This window comes from Epinephelus lanceolatus, chromosome 3, assembly GCF_041903045.1.
Source record: "Epinephelus lanceolatus isolate andai-2023 chromosome 3, ASM4190304v1, whole genome shotgun sequence".
NCBI lineage: Eukaryota > Metazoa > Chordata > Actinopteri > Perciformes > Serranidae > Epinephelus > Epinephelus lanceolatus.
The window spans coordinates 28,505,437-28,525,305 of record NC_135736.1 but is presented as its reverse complement, the minus strand read 5'-3'; the positions used below and the strand labels follow the sequence as shown (position 1 = coordinate 28,525,305).

The 19,869-nt window shown below is 39.8% G+C and overlaps 1 protein-coding gene across 2 annotated transcripts in view; it reads right to left on the bottom strand.

The window, feature by feature from the left end:
* Nucleotides 1-9,459: 9,459 nt before the first annotated feature.
* The window catches only part of coro2aa (coronin 2Aa), a 58,271-nt gene continuing 47,861 nt past the window's right edge, over nt 9,460-19,869 (bottom strand). For both annotated transcript variants that reach the window (XM_033624017.2, XM_078166218.1), the window contains 7 exons: nt 18,855-18,971; nt 16,355-16,459; nt 16,172-16,268; nt 14,935-15,047; nt 14,704-14,794; nt 12,642-12,901; nt 9,460-9,736 (listed from right to left, as the gene is read on the bottom strand). In XM_033624017.2, coding sequence (XP_033479908.1) covers nt 9,602-9,736; nt 12,642-12,901; nt 14,704-14,794; nt 14,935-15,047; nt 16,172-16,268; nt 16,355-16,459; nt 18,855-18,971 — 918 coding nt within the window. In that variant the 3' untranslated portion in view covers nt 9,460-9,601. The remainder of the gene's footprint in view (nt 9,737-12,641; nt 12,902-14,703; nt 14,795-14,934; nt 15,048-16,171; nt 16,269-16,354; nt 16,460-18,854; nt 18,972-19,869) is intronic.

Genomic DNA, 19,869 nt, shown 5'->3' with positions numbered 1-19,869 from the left:
ACTGCAGACAGCAGTCCACAGGAAAAGCTTTGTTTCTAGTCTTAAAATGAGAGGGTTTGTTTTTTATTTCTCAAGTCTGTCTTGATACAATCCTCACATGTCAATTTGTCTGTGGAAATAGTTATTAGTCACTGTCATCATTACTCCTCCATACTCTTCATGAGGAGATCTTTTCTAGTGATTCCAGTGTTGAAGATGTGGGACAAAATCCCAAGATTGCTTTCTTAAGTTTGCTTGTAAATACTTCATGAGGCCTCCACAGTCTGACTTAATTTAATCAATACTCAATATGCAATTCCATCTGTAAATAACACAAAACCAGATTTTTTTTAAGACTTGATGTGGCCAACTCAGACTTCCGAAGGCTAAATTTTCTGTCTACAGAATGATGACTTCACAATTTGTCCCCCATCTCTTACACTGGTCTAGGAAGGGATCACTCCAGCACCACTATGGACAGGAAAAATAAGTACAGTGGTGGTTCCCTGCCACACTCGGCTTGATAAGCCTTTGACAAAGTCACGTCTGCTTGGAGGGCCTCTCATCACAGCCTGCATATCTCTGTGAGCTGTGAGCAGTCAAATCTGTCCCGACTGTCTCATTTGAAGAACTTTTTCAGGGCTGAAGAGGCTAAAATGTTGAGGATTTCACAAGACTAAGACATAAGTCATTTTGTAAACAGCAATAATACAGTACACGTTTTGTTCTTTCCTGTCTTGTTAACCAGTAATGACCTCTTGTGACCTCTTGGAGGGGCCCGACCCCCAGATTGAGGACCAGTGGTAGTTTACCCAAATGTTGAATGACATGGTTATTTGAGTGTTGTTTTAGGACAGAAGAGTTTTCCCACACAAGTTATGTAGTAGCTTGTAGCCAGGGGCGGAGCCCGACATAAACACTTGGGGCTCAGCCCAAACCTGAGGGGGTGCAGGTGCGTGTTCCCTTGGGGAGATTTTTTCCTATTTACGGCAGCTATTACGCACTACTTTTCAAGCCATTTGAGATTACAGAATGCCAAAAAATAAGAGTTGCTAAATCATCCTGTAGAGACGACACTACTATGTATTTAAAGCCCTTGAGATCCCGCAACAGGGCCACAATGGAGTCTTTTCATTGTGCTGGCTTTGCTTTTTTATACAGAACCAAACAACACAGGTATAATACCGCTGTAGTGTGGGAATTTAGATAGCATGCCAGCATTCCAGAAGCAAAAGAGTTGGACAGCATGACAGCGGCGGCTTCTAGTGTGTCATATAACACATTGGCAGCGCTTTCTAAACAATAACAATGGCGTAACATGGCAATCACAATCATTTACTGTCCCTGTTTTATGGCAGCTGATCTCGACCTCTACTCGGAGGGTAAGGAGCTTGCGGACCTCATTGTCTTCCAAATTTTGCGGACATTTTCAGTTGCTGTTCTTCTTTGAGTTAGCTGCTAACTGCTGCAAGCTGCTTTCTTAATCTCCCACTGGTGGGTCGCACACATGACACTTCGTCAAATGTCATGCTTGTCCCCTACTGCTGAGTGACCCTTTTACACAAAACATTGATTTGGCACTGTTAATACCTCCGCTGCTAGCTTAAAGGCGAAACAACTCTGTCTCCCTATTCCACAACAGTACCTTTTACATAGAATGGCGAGCATTTTTTTCACTCCTGAAAAGAGGCAAAAATAGTTTTCAAATTACACAACAAAGTTATAGAACGAATTTGGCATAAACAGCATTACTAATCTTGAAATCTATTTGTGTTATACTAAGCAGGAGCAGAGTTCACAGAATTAATGTTTAACTGTTAATTTAAATCCATGCTGTAATAATCTGTGCTGCTCTAATTGCAAATCAAGGACCCCCAACAAGTAAACGTGGTCTTCAATACTCTGAATAGAATATTAGGAGAACAAAAGAACATTTACTCAATTATATTAGATGTCTTTGGGGAAAAGCAGAGTAGCATAACCACAAGGGGCATATCTGCCACTGCTTGTAGCCTGTAGTGTATCAACAAAACAAAATAATCATTTTTCAATCTTCATGAACAGTGATGTCACCCTGAGACGGAGAGCACTGGTCTGTAACGCCTTTATTTTTAACATTCAGCCCAACAACAGCAGCTAAACTGCATTACAGTGCTTTTGAGGAGCAATAATTTGTTTTTAAAGGTTTTAAAGCTGCTGATCTTCTCCGGGCTGCTGCTTCTTTTGGAGCCCTTTTTTTAACTTTAAACACAAGCCAGGCAGTCGTGTACAGATGAAAAATGTTGACCGTCTACATGCTGCAGCCTGAAATACTCCAAATAGTCAACAGTTAACTGAGGAAGATACAGGACCTGCTGTTTGTGCAACAGAAATAGCTAACTCTGCTCAAATATTAATGGGTTTTAGCCACTGAGTGAAATGTTGTTATACTTTAATTTATTGTTTTAGGTAAGATAATATTCTGATCTACTAGAGAAGAGACAAACTGCATTTCCAGAAATATTCAGTTATATTTTATGTGATTAATATCTTAGAAACAATATTAAATGTAAGGGTGTAAAATCTTTTTCAGTTTTAACTTAGTACATTTAACATAATTTTAAGACATCACAATAACTGCATTAAAATGCATGCAGACCAGGCACAGTGAGGCTCATATAAACCCAGCAACAACCCTTTAATGAAATACTTTATTAAATCAGACAGTGAATTCTACAGTCGACTCCGCAGCTACATTATTGCTCCAGTATATTGTAAGAAACTGTCAGAGTGTGCATGCTTTAATACCGAGAGGTCTCTGGAATGGATTGATATTGTTGTTCTCATTTGGCTTGTTGAGATGTTTTTCTGAGGACTTGGTATTGGCCACATTCATAATAGAGCAACAGAATGATGATCCATCTATTACAAGTGTTTAGCACAGCAAAGCAATCATCGCTGCGCCACAACATTGTGGTGATTCGTTCATAAGATAACATGAAGAAAACAGCAAGAAAAAGATTTGTGAAGAAATGGCTTTCCTTTTTCATTCCACGCTGCTTATTGTTAATAATTCATACTAATGTATAACAAGTGGAGATTGAAATTATACTCTATCTGCACACGTGAGGCACTGACTGACACAGGGTGGTGCACCACAGATATCGAAGCATATGAGTGGGTATTTGTTGATCTAGCTGGCAGTGAAGTCGTTATTTTGTTGTCTTAGTATCAGCTTTGAAATAGGAACATGTCACCAAAACTACAAACATCGAATTAAAGTCAGTCATTCATAAATTCAGTGCTGCACCTGAATTAAGCTGGTGACCTCAAAATGTTAGCAGTCATAATATCCTTTTGGTCCCAATCTCTAAAATGCTGCATCCTACATTTCCCACAATGCACCCAATAGCATATTTTTGGTGAGACCCTCCCTAACTGGCAAACATTCATGTCTTTAAAAATCCATACAACCAGTTTATTACAGAGGCTTACTGTTTAAAGAAGACAGAGGGCATTATTCAACTTTTATGACTGCTTGAGGAGTTCTCATACCATTCTTCCCCTTACAAATGAAAGTTGAAATCATACCCTATAAAACTCACCCTCGCTTGATTCAATACAGTCAGAGGTTTTGCCTCCACAGCCTGACCTGCTCTGGTATCACAGGGGCCAGTTTCACAAAGGCTTGGATCTGACTAATGGACTTACTGAGACTTCAGATAGACACTGAAATTCATGAGTTGCTCAAAGCTGTCTATTTTGTGAATTGTGGGTAAACTAGGACTTTTTTTCCTCGCTAAAAAACATGGCTGACTGAGCAGCTGTGCCAAATCCACTCATCTCTCTTCGCACCAACAGAAAATGTTTGCCTTCTGGAGAAATTCAACAGTTACAAACCGTTACAAGAACACAGAAAAGACTTACAAACATGGCAAAAGATGCAAAGAAAGAGATGTCCAAAAGGAAAGAAAAACTCAAAATCAGGTGAAATACCTGGGCAACAGTATGCACCGTTCGGCTACGGTTTTTGGGTTGAACGACATGTTTCCTTGAAATGGTGTGAATGGTCTTTGAGGTATATTTCCTCTCGTTTGGTGGGTGTGTCAGAGGTGTTACCCAATTGGCAGTGATCAAATTCTAGTAGATTTTACTTACTGTATAGACTATTTTTGTTTTTATTTCACACATTCTTTGGCTGAGTAACATGTTTCCCATGCCAGTAAAGCCCCTTTGAATTGAATTAATGCCACCATATTAACTGGCAGTGCGCCTGATTAACACAACAAGGTGTTCATGTGCTACCGTTTCCATTTAAATAAACAATTGCTACATTTTTTTGAGGCTGATCGCAGCCCTAGTTTGTGCCACTGTTAAGTGGGAGTAGCATGACTTTTGAACTAACTAACTAATCTAAGAGTAAGTCAAGACTGGCCTTACCCAACAGACCAGTCTAAAATATCCTCATGAAACCTGCCCCAGTAGCGCCTCTACTTGTGTTACTGTTTCACTACTTTGGCATTATCCTGTTATTAATGTGTAAAATTGTTGGAATGCCCCTTTAACAAGACTGAATAGCTCACGTTATTCCGAAATATGAATCGGCGGTATATGAATTAACAATACCTGAGTGCTTAAAGGTTCTGCACACCCATGGTCCACCCACACAGATGTTTAAAAGCCTTCTCATTGGGACTGTAAAGACAGTTTGATTGTCAGCCAGTAAGTGGAAACACCTGTGTGTGGGTGTATGGGGCTTTTAACAGGAATATTCCTGAGGTATATTATTCTCAGAGGTTTAAGCTACAATAGGCTGGAATAGAAACATTGGAGTTCAAATGATTAATTAGTCGATCATTAATCAGAAACTATTTTGAGTAAGTAAGCTTCACAACCCAACATTTCCCTTTTATTTATTTAGTTTGACAAGGTTGCACATGCTACCTACCTGGATGGCTAACTGGCTAAGTCGATAGCATGTGTAGCAACTAGTTAAGCCAAACGTAGAAGCTACAGAAGTTTGCTGACTGTGCCTGTTAAATTACAGCAGAAGCCTCTAGTTGGGTGATTCAGAATTATATTAGTATTGTTGTTGCTCTAGCTAACAGGAGCTGGCTGGCTTTGTTTGGTAGCAGCTGTTGAGCTTGAAAGCTTAAAGGTCTAGTGTGTGGAGTTTAGTGAAATCTAGTGGTGAGGTTGCAGACTGCAGCCAGCTGAAACTTCTCCAGTGTGCCAAGCGTGTAGGAGAACTATGGTGGCCGAGGCAAAACCGTGAATGGGCCTATCTAGAGACAGTGTTAAGTTTGTCCATTTTGGGCTACTGTTGAAAGAGGCGGGAAGAGGACCTGCTCCATATGTAGATATAAAAGGTTCATTTTAAGGTAATAAAATCACATAGATTGTAATTATTAACTAATGAAAACATAGTAATCAATATTCTATTCAATTTCTGCCAATATATCCCTTTAAATCCCTCACACTGACTGGATATAATTGAAATATGACATTATAAAATAACTCAACATGAAATCCGTTATTAGAAAAAACTGTCACACTAAAATAAAAAAAGACTTTTGAAAATAACATGTCTATAATTAAATCAAAACTATATCCAATACAACGGTTATGAAAAACAATCATGAAATAACATTTCACAATAATTAGTTAATTTTAATAATTTCTTTAAGGATTTTTTATCACACCAATTATTCATATGGTTATTTTAAAATGTTTTTATTTATATGTTATTAAACATTTCGATAGTATGTGATATAACACAATCTGCTGTTGACAGTTCAGTCACTATAAAACAGTGCTGAATAAACGGGCTCAAAAATGGCAGCTGCTTTGTTATTTAGCTAGAGATGTGCAGTATTTATTTGTGGTATAAACTGCATCAAGCATTGAATTCCCAAGTTAACCAATGATTGTTCTTTAGATGCACAGTGCTGACATTTTAAACAATCATTTGTCATTTGAATTTCCAGGCAGACTTTTGAGATGCAGGACATTTATAAAAAAAAAAAAAAAAACAAATAAAATATTTTTTCGGATGGGGAAAAATCTATTTGTATAAACGCTGGTTGGAATGGCTCTGGAAGTACAATCAGTCACGTTCAACTGTTGTGATGTGATCAAACAGCCAAATCAGTCCTTGAACAACTCCACTGACCGACTGTAAAAACAGCAGCGCACTGTGGGAATGTGTTGAGACTCGTCCACCAGCAGCAGTGGTGGTTTAGAGTTTAAACTGGCTGGGGCGTAGCTGCTCCTGGACAAAAGTCAGCCAGAGATGAAGCTGTGCTGGAACTGTCTCTGCCAGAGGTCAAAAGGTTCACAATTGTATTGAGGCCAGTGTGTCTGTATGTGTGTGGGTTGGTGTGGCAGTTTCCATTTGTTACATCTTTGACGAGTGGTAATGAAATGTAAGCCAAATCTGGAATATCATTATGGTGCTTGTGCCTCTGACTACATAAACACAGGCATGCATGATAGTTTGTGCTGTATCTAAGTGGTTATGTTAGGGTGTACAGCTATGTTGTTTGTGTTGCCTAATATCTGCAAGCGCTTCAGTAACATGGATGCATATTTACATGCCAATCAGAACTGACGCTCTCAACATACAGATGAGAGACAAGGGAATGTTTGAATTCTTAACGCGACATATATGAGAAACTGGTCTGACAGCACCATGGGAAAAACTGAACATCATTGAGGACTTCCTTGAGAGAAAACACATTTCTATATGCCATTAGGATTACTGACTGCTCGGTGTGAATTTGTGTACATTTTACAGTTATGTAAGTCTTTGCGGTTGCATTAACAGATCATCAAAGCTAAGCATTAAAAAAATTAATGAGTTCTCTGTCACATTTAAGTAAAATGTTCATATTAAGGGATGAAGTCTCCCTGTTGAGCTCAGTTCTGTTCCACGAGCCTCGTCCAGGCTTTGTCATTACACTTGAAATGAAGTGAAGAGGTTTCTAACAAAGCTGAAACATCATACTGGGAATCTCTCTATCCATCTCCTTGTCCAATTAGTATTTATCAGCCCTGTTGATTTAAAATTGATCTTATGTCTTCTTGACTTTGGTAACAGCAGTTATTAAAATCAATCTCTACTCAAGGTCCACTTACTTCCAAAATTCATCTACTTATGAAAACTGTTTAAAGCTCTAGAACAAGCGAGTAATAGGCCTTGAGTGTAGGCTGCATTTTAAACTGTAAATTAACTCTGAGTAGGGCTCGGTATTGGTACTTGATTCCAATTAAGATATTGATCGAAATAACCCAGTACCAAGTAGTACCTAGTGATAGTTAGTACCAAGTGATCCTGGACTGTCCTGACTCTGCAGACTGTCTGTTGTTGCCATCACCGATCCCGCACTCATCCCAGCAAATGGTCAGTTCAACGTCTGCCCGGTTAGTACAATCTAAAGGCCCTGACACACCAAGTTGACAGTTGGCCGTTGGTCAATGTTAGGCCATCGGTGAGTGTCTATTGCCCTAATAGATGTGGTGTGTCCTGCACTGCTGGCCCTCATTGTCGCGGTCGGGTTTTTTCCCACCAACTCATCAAGTTGAATCAGCGACGGCGGAGCCCATCCATGAATCACTTGGATCAAAAGCTCAGCTCAGTGTATGAGAAGAGAAATGGAAGTGAGGAAAGTAAACAAACAACTAAAGTCAAGAGGGAGTGAGACTAAAAAAAAACTTGTTTCATTAGGTAAGATTATTTTTCTTTATCCATGGAGCTCTTTAGCGGAAACATTTCCTGATAGTTTGTGTTGTTGTCCACTGGTGCACAGTAAATATGCTCTGTTCTTTCAACACTGGATTGTGTTGTTAATGTGCTAACTGGCTAACTAGCATCAAGACAGTCTTCACCGTCACTGTCCCTTTTTGAATGACAAATACAGACTACCGCCCTGTGCTGGTGTGGAGAGTTATTTCCTCTCATGTAGGCGCAGCACATGTGTGCTGGTTGGCCGTCAGCTGTAGTCTTTGGGGTGTGTTCATGTGCAACTTTTTGGCCAAGACACAGGCGACACAAGGTGACGCAGCAATCAGCTTTCATTGCGGCTAGTTCTCTGAAGTCGGCTTGGTGTGGCTGGGCCTTAACACAGCAGCAGCTAACATTCAACCATTTAACCATTTGGTAACGTTAGCCATGTGATACTAACAGTTAGTCCTGTCACTGTGCATGCAGGCAGACTCTCACCAACTGTCCCCGGTTGGCGGGTGTAGTTTGGTAGAGAGAAAGTAGTTCCTACATGAAACTGCTCACAAAAAGGCTGTGGAGTATCTTGAGTAACCGCGTCATGAGTTCTGGAAAGAGACATTATTGTTGAGTTTTTCAAATGTATTTTTGGGCGCTTTGAGCACCACAAGCACCACAAGTGCCGTCTAATTCCATTACATTAGAGACAAGGCAAAAATCTCTACGGCCGATAACTCAAACACTCTGCAACTCACACCACAACAATCTAGACTGATAAATAGCTCCACAGGTGAGAGGGGAAATATGTATTTTTGATTTTGGGGTGAACTGTCCCCTTAAAATACAAGCAGAAACCCCCAGTGTCATGTTTCAGGTTTTTACAATAAAACCACCGTCTTAAAGAAAACACATTCAGGACTCGTGGAACACAAACTAACCCAGAGGTGGTGCAGGACTGTGGCTCTGCAATGGCTTTAAACTGTTTCTTCACAGTGACTCCACATCAGGAAAAATTAAAGCAGGCTTTCCGTCCTTTTTAAAACAGTTTGCGTGCTGTATTTTCCAAAATTACAATCGCGAAATTGATTAAATTGAATTTTTTTTTTCTTTGACTGTACTTTAAAATAAATAAAAAAATTAAGAACTGCTACATGGCATCAGTTACAGAAATGGCTTACATAATAGCTGCTGAGAAACGGATTGATTTGTCACCAATTTTCCAGTCATTCAAAACTAAAAACAAAAATGCAGCTCAACAGAACGAATGAACACAGCTGAGATCATGATACTGTCATTCATTTAGATCGCTCTCATTCAAGCACACATACATTAAAATACCACAGCCATCTCCACTTACAGTAGTTTAAATATTGAAAAACAAAACAAAAAAAAAAAAAACAATCACCAAGCATAGAAAATAAATCCAGCGTTATCGTACAATCACACAGGATGTCTGCTCCAGCCCTGCAACAACTTTCAAACAGCACGCAGACAGCCACATCATTCAGTCAAGACAGGCACAGACATCCTTTTTATCTCTCAGCTACAAAGAGCATAAAAAAGCTAAAAATTACAATTAACTTGCATAGCTGTGAAGCATAAAAAAAATAAAAGGGGTAAGGGTCAACAGGTGCAAAGAGTTTTAAATCATGTTACAGCTGGGTGAGACTCCGTGTCTGAGTGTATGTACACCAACAAAGAATATGTGCACCCTGTGTGGAACTGACAGACAGAAAGAAAATACAAAGTCGAGGCTGAAATCACCCCCGTGTGTGCGGTGAGTATGGTGGGCTCATTAGAGGAGAAGAGGTGAGTCAGGACCCTAAGAAGAGGTGTGGTGGTTTGAAGGCGGGGTTAAGTTTGTACAGTAATGCATGTGTTCCCACGAGGGGGTGAAGGTGAGGTCGTGGCTTGGGGCAAGTCTTAAAGTGAGTGAGTCTGGGAGTTTTTGATGTTCTTAATCTCCAGCTCCAGCTGTTTGATGCGGACGTCCCTCTGGCTCAGGAGGTCCCTCAACCGTCGGATTTCCTCCTGCTGCTTGTGGAACTTCAGACGCAGCTGCGGATGAAACACATGCACAATATATTGGAATATATCAGGGGTTTAATTTACACCAGATACGGAGGAGACATGTACTGTTTCACTACTCTTACTGCTTCAGTTTCAGTTGAATGTACTAACTAAGAAGGCAACCCAACACCTACTCTTTGTTAAGGAAGCTGAGGAGTTTCGATCAATCATGAAATTGTTCTATTCTGCCTTTATTGAGTCCGTTTCTTTTAACATTGTCAAGAACAAGTTGGAGAAGGTGGTCAACTTGTGCTGTAAGATCAGTGGTGTTACTTTAAATAACCACCAGCATCTGTATGAAGAGAGGGCCACCTCTAAAGCTCAGTCTTTTGTCTCTCAACAGGGTGGAGGTTTTGCCTCCCTATACATAGCACTAAGCGGCACAGATTGTCCTTCGTCTCGTCTGCTAATGCTTATCTTAACCAGCAGTGACCACTAATTGTCCATGACTTACCCCTGACAGTGTGAGATACTGGATTCTATGTGTTTGTATTGTTGTACTCATGACTACTGTCTGTGTCCCAAATTGCCCCTTGGGGACATTAAACCTTACCTTACATTACTAAAATCTCTCTGAACCGTTTCCTCTCACCATCTAGTCTCACGTGACCAGCCTCCCTTATTTTGGAATGGGAGTCTGGGGACATTCGCCTTTCGTTTTGTAATAGAAATGGGCGGGGATATCCAAACCAAGTGACGGCGTTGCCATAGGTACGGCACGCTGTAAATCCTTGATTTCTCCAATCTTGTGGACGTTGCAGCTCTGCAATATAGCTGAATCAAATGAAATCATATCCATTTTAATCTCTTCTTGCGATGCACTGAACACTTCCTTTTCTGTTGTACTACGGACAACAATTCAGGGAACAGCAATTCCGGTGTAGGCGGGTTTAAGGCAAAGCTAATCAGCCGTTGGTCGAGGAAGTACAGAAGTACACGGATTTGGATCCAATCACATCACTGCCGCTGGGAGCCAGCGCTAGTTCTATTACAACTTTCCTATGGGAATGTCCACAGATGACAGAGTCAGCCAGCGTGCTGACATCATCAGCGTCTGTGTGAGAAACTACTCACCATCCAACTGCCATAATCCGGTTAATGCTGATAAAGGATGGGTATCAAGAACCAGTACAAATTTAATATCAGTTCCTGACTGGTCAGTACTGAAATAAGTAAACTCTGAGACAAACAGTGCTGCTATTGGCATCCTCATAAACCCTCTTGATTCTTCCAGGAGACTCTCGTTTGTCATTACCCTCGCACAGTTTCTTCCCAGGGTCACAATTCACTTGTATTTCTCCCAATTTACGACACATTTCCACACCTTTTTTTGCTTCTCATTATCAGAACCTGTTACTGACACTGTACAGCATCAAAAAGCCCTACGTCTTAACCATACAGCTGCACCAAATGACATTCCTTGGCAAACACGTGATGCGGAAGTAAGCTGCTTGCGCCTTTTTATGCGCCTTGTCGCCACGTTTAACTATGATAAGCATGTCTAGATGGCCATAATTGGTTTGTGAACTGCTGTTTTGAAGCCTCCAGTTTGGCATTTTGGCCGTCGCCATCTTAAATTTCTCCAACCAGACATGCAAATATTTGGACACGAGGGTGGAGCTGTAGAGATGCAAGGGGTATGCCAGAGATTTAAGCAAGTTTACACCACAAGGGTGAATTATTCTGTATTTTTTCATGAGAATTAAAAGTAAAATTAAAAGTATTTAAAATAAAAAGCTGTTGCAGTGTACTTATTGTTTTGTTACCAATATACAGGAAACAAAGTCTCTGAAACTCACATTTTTCTGGGGGAGGACCCTCAAACCACACAGTTTTGGTTTTCAAAATACTCCCTATTTTTAAGGTCTCACGTCTCAAGGTTGCTAAGTATGGCTGTCGGTATTTGCATAACAGTGATTCATTCTAACATAGCTGGCATTTTAAAATTCCTTAATGTCCCCTAATGATGACAAAGCTGTGTCAGGTGATTATGTTTAACATTACATAGCTACATGTTTACATTCTGCGTTCTTCAGTAATGGCTCAAAAGTGCAAGCTCACTTTATGAATGTTATTTTTCTATTGTTATCTATTTCGGTAAGCTCCAGAGAAGCGCTAGGCCTGCTGTAGTTTTTAGCAAACATCACTCAAACAGGAGTAGACAGTCATCACGAAATAAACTGCAGGGCCTGTGTTTATTGTAATGAAGGAACCGTGACACACACATCTATTATTTTAGTCGACAGTGGATACAGAGCAATAAAAAATATCAGTCTCTGCATACAGAGACAATACTTAAGTAGGATTAGTTTAATGTTGGTTTTGGTCTTTTCATGGGATTTATTGTCAATAACAAAAATATAGAACATCACCGGCCTTATCCTTAAGCTTTCTGAGCAGCAGCTGGTACGTAGTGGGCTTTTTTTTACCCCAGGTTTTGCCCCTCAGGTCACACAGAGACTGCTCTGACCTGATTGGTGGAGCTTCTTTACACAGCCTGACAGGACTAAAAATAAGTACTCAGCCTCCTCTTCATGTTTATTGGGAAAAAAATCATTAAATTCAAGTTTTTATTTACTGCTGACAGTGTAATTGTATTATTTTAATTAAAAGAGGCCAATTAAACATCAATCAAAGTGACAACTATTTGATTAGATTTTTATTTAAGTCTTGACATTCTTTATTAATTAATTCTATTTTAATTTTGTGGTTAGAAAACAGTTTTATCTCAGTCAGTAATTTTCAGGGTTAGTGCATTAACAATATAAAAGTTTAGGCCACATTTCTAATTCTTTAGTTGGACTTATGAAATTATTTATTTCGTCATAAATAACACTGACATGGTTTTAAAAAAAATTGTGTACAAACAGCAGGATATAAAATCATCAAATACCTCATTCTCTGTCTTGGGTGGAGAGCAAAGTGTGAAGTCTTCCCCATTGCTAACAGGTGTCCGACCCCTGTCGTCCCCTGTATCGCTGCTGTCCTCCTTGCCATCTTTGGTTCCCAGTTGGTCCTGAATGTACGTCAGCTGCAGCATGCCCGGTCTGTTGTTAGACCTGCAAGTGTCCTGTGAGATTCCAGTCACCTTGCTCATCTCTGAGTACGACTCTGCTACTTGACTTCCAGGCTTCAGAGACATCAGCACCGGACCTGGAAGACAAAGAGAGAGACAAGAGGATGGAGATGAGCTGGATGATCCTGAGAAAATGTTCTCAGTGATTAAATCTGATGAATTGTTATTGTGTGTGAAGGGGGGAGAGAGAGAGATAATGACATGCAGCAAAGGGCCACAGGCTGGAGTCGAACCCGGACTGCTGCGGCAACAGCCTTGTACATGGGGCATCTGCTCTATCCACTAAGTCACCGACGCCCTGCAGTAAGACGTGAGTTCCTGCTGGGCGATGCGATGGACCCATGTGAATGATGCAGAATACGCAAATGAAACAGCACGAATGAAGTGAGTTGCACAATTTTGTGTCACACGCTTATTCACAAGAGTTGAAAAAAAAAAAAAAAAAAAAAAGAACCAATTCACACTGCAAGCCAATCAGCATTGAGATGCTCCAGGGACATATGGCGCTGAGGACGTACCGATGGAATTTCATTCGTCAATTCAGCGATTTCACGCGTATTTGACGCAAGTTATTTGCGTATATGAAGCGAGTCAACACAAAATATTCTGCCATTCAAAATTCGAGTTTTGTGTGAACACAACATAAGTGACTAATGCCAACAATATTTTTTTTAATTGGTCCAGTACTGAGTAAGAGGGCTGCGGCCAGCAGCTGTGAAACAGTCTACAATGTAACCACGAGGAAGAATTATGCACCGTTAATTTAGGTCCTCTAAAAGTTATTGTTTTTGCCACTGACAGGCTCATATCATTATTCTTAATGTTTGACAACTTATGGAGAGGATCCCTACAAAGATAGAGTAAGATCCTTTTTATTTAACTGAAAACAGCCCCAAAATCGCCACTTAACTGCATTTAAATAAACAATAATTTTATCATGATAAAACACACTTCATTCTAAGTCCACAGAAACAAAATAAAACTCACAGAACAGCCTTGGTTTGTCTTTTCACTGTTTTAACAATCACCAGCTCTGGTTTGGTTGAAACAAACCCCTCACTCAAACAGTTAGATGTGAAAATATGCTGGCTCTATACACGCTAAAATTACAGTTTATTTCAATGGAGTCTGGTGACGATTCTGGGGCTGTTCCTGGTTAAACAAAATAAGATCTTACTCTTTCACATAAAGGTTGATCTCTGTAGGGTCCTTTCATAATGTTGTCAGACACTGAGAATAACAATCTGAGCCTGTCAGCAACAAAAATTAGCACTTTCAGTGGGCATACATTGACAATTCATAATTGCCCTAAGTGGTTCGCGGATTCTGGCTGCAGCCCTGTCACTCAATACTTGACCAATTTCAAAAACTGTGCCTATTTGTCAGTAAGATACAAAGACATGGGAAAATAGGGTCCAGGTTGAAAAACACCAATGTTACCCTTTAAGTTACTACCAGTAGACCTTTAATCCAACAATAGATGAGCTACTATAGAACTAAAACAGTGAAGAAAAGTTGTAAATTAAAGTACGTACTCAGAATATAGGGCTGGGCAACCATTTGATTGTATCATAAATTGACTATTGTATTGTGATGATAAAAATATCTGTTGACAAAATCAAAATGAAAAGAATGTATGTAACATCAGTTTGTATTTTTTACATGACATATTTTGGATTCATTTTGCCTGTACTGACGTCTCAATACCAAAGAATTTCTCCTGTATTTCACCACCCAGCCCTGCTTGTATTTGCTTTTCTTTTTAGGTATATTTGGACCCTTATTATGATTTAGTTTGGAGCAGTCCACCACCAGACTGTTAAATCCCTCAGCAGCTCGCTAACATATACAAATGTCTCACGCACACATTAATTCTGACCTTTATCGATGCCGCTGAGCCACTCGTCTGCAGACAAAGCAGGTTTGTTACCCGCCGTCATTGGATAAATGTCTTCTTGGTATGACTCTGACTGGAAATACATACACAACACATATAAACACATGTACACAGACACTAAATTAGATCTCCATAATACATTACGGTAAAATTGGGTGCATTTATTTTATATGCTGTGGTGCTTGTGGTTTGTGTGAGTCGATGTTCTCTCACCCTGCGGGGTACGATCATGGAAAGAGGCTCAATGAGACTCTTGATTGTCACCAGTTTGTAGAACCTGAACACCTCACAGGAGCTCACATCCAGACCTCTCTTTGGCATCACGCCTACAGGAAGACACACATGCCAAGGATATGATGTACATTACTATCTTTAGTTGTATTTTTATGAGCACTGAAGTGGAAACAAGCAACTTTACAATGAGGCAAATACAGTCACAGCAGCCCTGCACAGGTCAGGTGTACGCAGGGGCATCTCTAAGATTTGACGACAGATAGAGCCCGGTCCTCTGTTGCCCCTCCAGCACTTTTTTTTCAATAAACAAGCTGACCAGATGTGGCCTATGGGCTGCAGGTTGAGTATCACTGATGTAGAGTTGAGTGCTGTTCATTTTGCAATATGCAGAAGTGTTAAAAGCCCTTTCACAACTGCACATATATGTTCATATTGTGATGGAAAAATCAAAGGTGGCAAAGTAGGACCACACTCACCTTGAGCAGTAAAGAAATTATCGGCTTTTTAACCCTTTTAACACCCACTTCAATTAAAATATATTGATCATTAGACCTTCACAATGAATCTGGAATTAATTTCTAAATGATTGATTATATTTTCGGACTCCTTTGAAGTTGGGGAACACCATATTTTTAAGGTTTCAGTTGTGTACTCTGCTGTGCTTTGAACCTGGACTTGTTTTTACAACAAAATGTTCTTTTAGAAATGACCTCAATGCCCGAATATATCTGATCTATTGATACATTTATTACATGTTGAGTCTGCAAACATTTCTCGTGGTGAAACAGTGGCTTTTATCTCAGTTATGTCTCTGTATCTTAACAGCAAAGAGCTGCTGCTGTTCAGTTCCATAAAAAACTACCAGTTATACTGGTTTCTGAACTGTGTCTGAACGTCTTCCATCCATCAATATTCCTGAGTTTAAAGCCTAAAAGATAAGTGCATGTCTGTCTGTCTGCTTGTCACTTTAAATGACCTACGACCTCGCTGTGATCAGCTGGTTTGCCTATTCAAATATTGCAGGGTTATTTGCACAGCAGCTTTGCTTACAGGTGTTGTCGAGTCAGTACAGTCAGGACGCAGTCAGAGACTCCCAACAGACACATTTTACACACATACCAGTGAGAAAATAGTCAAATGAGACCTCACACATACTGAGGTTTGATTAAAAATAAAGTACACAGTAGCAGTGTATTTGTGTGTGTGTGTTTCTTACCCATTCCTTTCTGAGGTAGGTGCGAGCGGTACTCTGTTAGGTAGTGTATATACGGTTTCTCTGAGCTGATCTCATAGTACCTGATATTTCCGTCACCCTGACAGAGACAAGAGAAGTCTTTATAACAATAATATTACAATATATGAATGTATGGACACTTCCTGCTTACTTTCAGACACCCACCTTCCCAGCAAGGTAGAGCATGTGTGTGTCAGGGTCATAGAAAGGAAAAAGTACTCCAGATGAACCGTCCAGGTTCTCCTCTAACAAAGGCACAGACAGATCGTCCTACAAAGACACACACACAGATAAAAAAAAAACACACTTAAGCACCAGTAACATGGACACCATTCCCTATCATCAAAACACTCAGTCATTTAAATCCACTTCTATATAAGAAGCACTCTCCAGTGCTGAATTAAAAACACTGAGTGCTCCCTAATCCGTGCCTTGGCTATAATCTTCTACCCATGATACACACACACACACACACATACACACACACATCAAAACACACCAAAGTTCACCAGTTTGTCCACTAGATGGCAGAGCTGTGTGACAGAGAGAGTTTCCTCTTAATGTTGAGCAGCATCTCAGACATGAGATCACACAGACGGGTGGAAGAGCGAAAGTGTGCTGCATGTTTTTATCTGGTTTTTCTACAGTCCAAGTGTTTGATTGAGATGTTAGGATATTTAGAGCAGAACAGATGAAACAATGAGTTATTGTACATTATTTCCCAAAGTTTAATGTCCAAAATATTAAACATAACTCACCTTCACCCTTTGAAACCTGAGCAAATTGGCTTGATTTCTTTTAGAAACATGGGAAGAAGGCAATGAGCAACGACAGAAGAAATGACCAAAAAAATATGAGCATGAAATTAGTAAAAAGATCAAATTAAAACAAGAAAATTTGTAAAAAATAAATAAAATAAAATAAAAAAGAGAGACAGACAAAGAAAATAAAGTTCAAAACAAACAGAGAAATGACCTGAAAAGAGTGATTAAAAATTAAAATAATTCTGTAACCTAATTCTAAAATGTACTAGGAATAATAATAATTACGAATATAGTTGTTCTCTTGCTTTTTTTCCCTTTCTAAACGTACATCTTTGTTTCTGCTATTTTTTTATCTATTTTCTGAAATCTAACTTTAATTCTAATTTTCAAATTATTGTCTTATGTGAAGGGAGACTGGCAATTAAGAACTTCATTGTACGGTGCAAACCGCTGAGTTTTCTACTGTGCATATGAAAATAAACTTCTTGAAACTTGAATCTTGAGTCTAGATTTTGTTTTTAAATAACTTTCTAAATCTATGTTCTTGTTTTGCAATTTGTGGGATGCATCTCACCAAGTTGCTCACCGCCTTTATTCCCATGTTTTTAAAAGAAATCACATCAATTTGCTCAGGGTTCAGAGGTTTAAAGGCGTCTGAAAGCAGCACAAGAAAAGTGATGTCGCTCCACGTTTCAAAGGGTTTATTTATCTTTTTTATAATTATTTCAATATTCAACTGTTCTTTTTTATTTTATCATTGTCCTGGCCTCCAATATTTATCATGATGTATTCCTGGAAATATAGCTAACTAGACTTGTGATGTAATATGCTGCCCATCATTTCATTTTTTTCAAATTATTAATTCTCTGCTTTTAGGAATGTTCTTGTATCTTGGCTCACAACTTCACCCACAAAATGACCATTTGTATATCAGTCAATCACAGCGTGTTACCATTGATTTTGTAAAGAAAACTTTTTCTTGCATGCCCCCTTGGTGAACGGAGTATCCCAAAAAGGCGAACAGTCCACATGATTGAAGTAAATGGGGACTGCGTTTAATAACAGCAAAGCTATATCAAAACATTGGTTTACAAACACTTTCAGACCTTATGCAGAACAATCCAAGTCTCATTTATCCAGTCGTTTGCTCAGTACTTCCCAAACACATGCATTTTCACTAAAACATGATTTAAAACAGTCAAGGCCGAGGAGTGTGCTTGGGCACAAATATGCATTTGAACTCTGCTCAAGCAGAGCTTGTGAGTCGTAGGCGGAAGTGTTTTATATTGTTACTTCTTAATGAAATGCATGTGTTTGGAAAGCACTGAGCATACAGCTGGATAAATGAGACTTGGATTACACTGCACGAGGTCTGAAAGTGTTTGTAAACAGATGTTTTGATATATATATATTTGCTGTTGTTTAACACCTGCACTATTTACTTCAATTTTAAAAGAATGTTCACCTTTTTTTGGATTCTCCCCTCACCATTAAGGCATGTGAGAAAAAGATTTCTTCATCGATTCAATGTAACACGCAATGAGTGACTGGCGGTCCAAGAATGTAACAAATTTAATATTGAATTAATTGAGATGATTATTAAAAAGAAAAAGCCTGTAGTGACCACAAATAGCTGATCTCATGGTCTTCATCAGTGAATGGAGCTGGTTCAGGTGTCACTGCATGACCACAGTGTGGAGCTTCAGTCACCTGATAACAAGTGACTGTGTTTGTCATCACATGACAGAAACTCCACATATGGACACCTGATCCAGCTCCATTCAGAGTTGACGATCATGAGATGCAAGCGTAAGCCTGGTAAAGAAAAAAGACATAAGGTGGTCCTTTGAGATGAGATGATTTTGTCACAGAGTACTTCCCATGCTGTCAGTTTCTCTCACCTGATCCCACAGAGCCATCTGTCGATGGTTCCAGCGTGAAGTGCCTGATGTGAAGAGCATCTTCATGTTACCCAGGAACATCACCTTACTGGCTTTGTGCGTCTTACAGTTGGCTTCCTGCGAACACACAACATATATTATGTGTTTAATGTTAAAGCTGTGGACTAATAATCAGATTCAGATTCAGACGACTTTATTTGTCCTAAAAAAGGCTATTTAGTTTCTCTAGTCTACCCGGAGCACAGTCACAAACACAAACAACCATCTTACAACAGCAGCAAACAACAGTATGTCAGAGACAATCGGCCAGTATATGGGCAAGAGGTGCACACAAGGACCAAGTGCAGTTCAAGTTCAGTGCTGATTCATAAATTAAGTACAATCACAAGAAAGTCACAGAAAAGACACCTGAACAAACCAAGTTATCATAAACCACACACACATATTCATTTAAAACAAACTTCTGTCGGCATTCAGCAGCCTGATAGCCGAAGGAATGAAGGACTTTGATTATCTGTTCGTTTTCCGGGGTGGCGCGGGGGGGGGGGGGGGGTCATTACAATGAATTCAGTGGACAGGATGTGGTCAGGTTGCCTCACTATTACTTTTGCCTTCTGGGCCACACGTTTCTCCCAGAGGGAATGCAAGTCTCTCTGCTGGGGTCCAATTATTTTGGAACAGACATTAACAATATTGCATATGTTGTTCCTATCCTCCATTATACCAGCAGATAAATGAAAATGTTAGAAGACTTTCAGCTCAACGCTACGGCACTGTGATGTAATGTTCCTTATGTTTCCACGTGAGCTTGTTTGGCAGGCGAGGGAAAGTGAGAGCAGACTGATATAAAGTGTGTGAGTCACTGGTTGGTGACCCCGAGGTCTGCGGAGTTATGTTCAGGCCAGAGGTGTCAGTTTTGGCTGTGTGGTGCTGGATGGGTGCCCGGGCTGGGAAGGGGAAAAGGAGCAGGGAACTCCCACTTATGCAACTATTGGCTATAGTACTATTGACTATC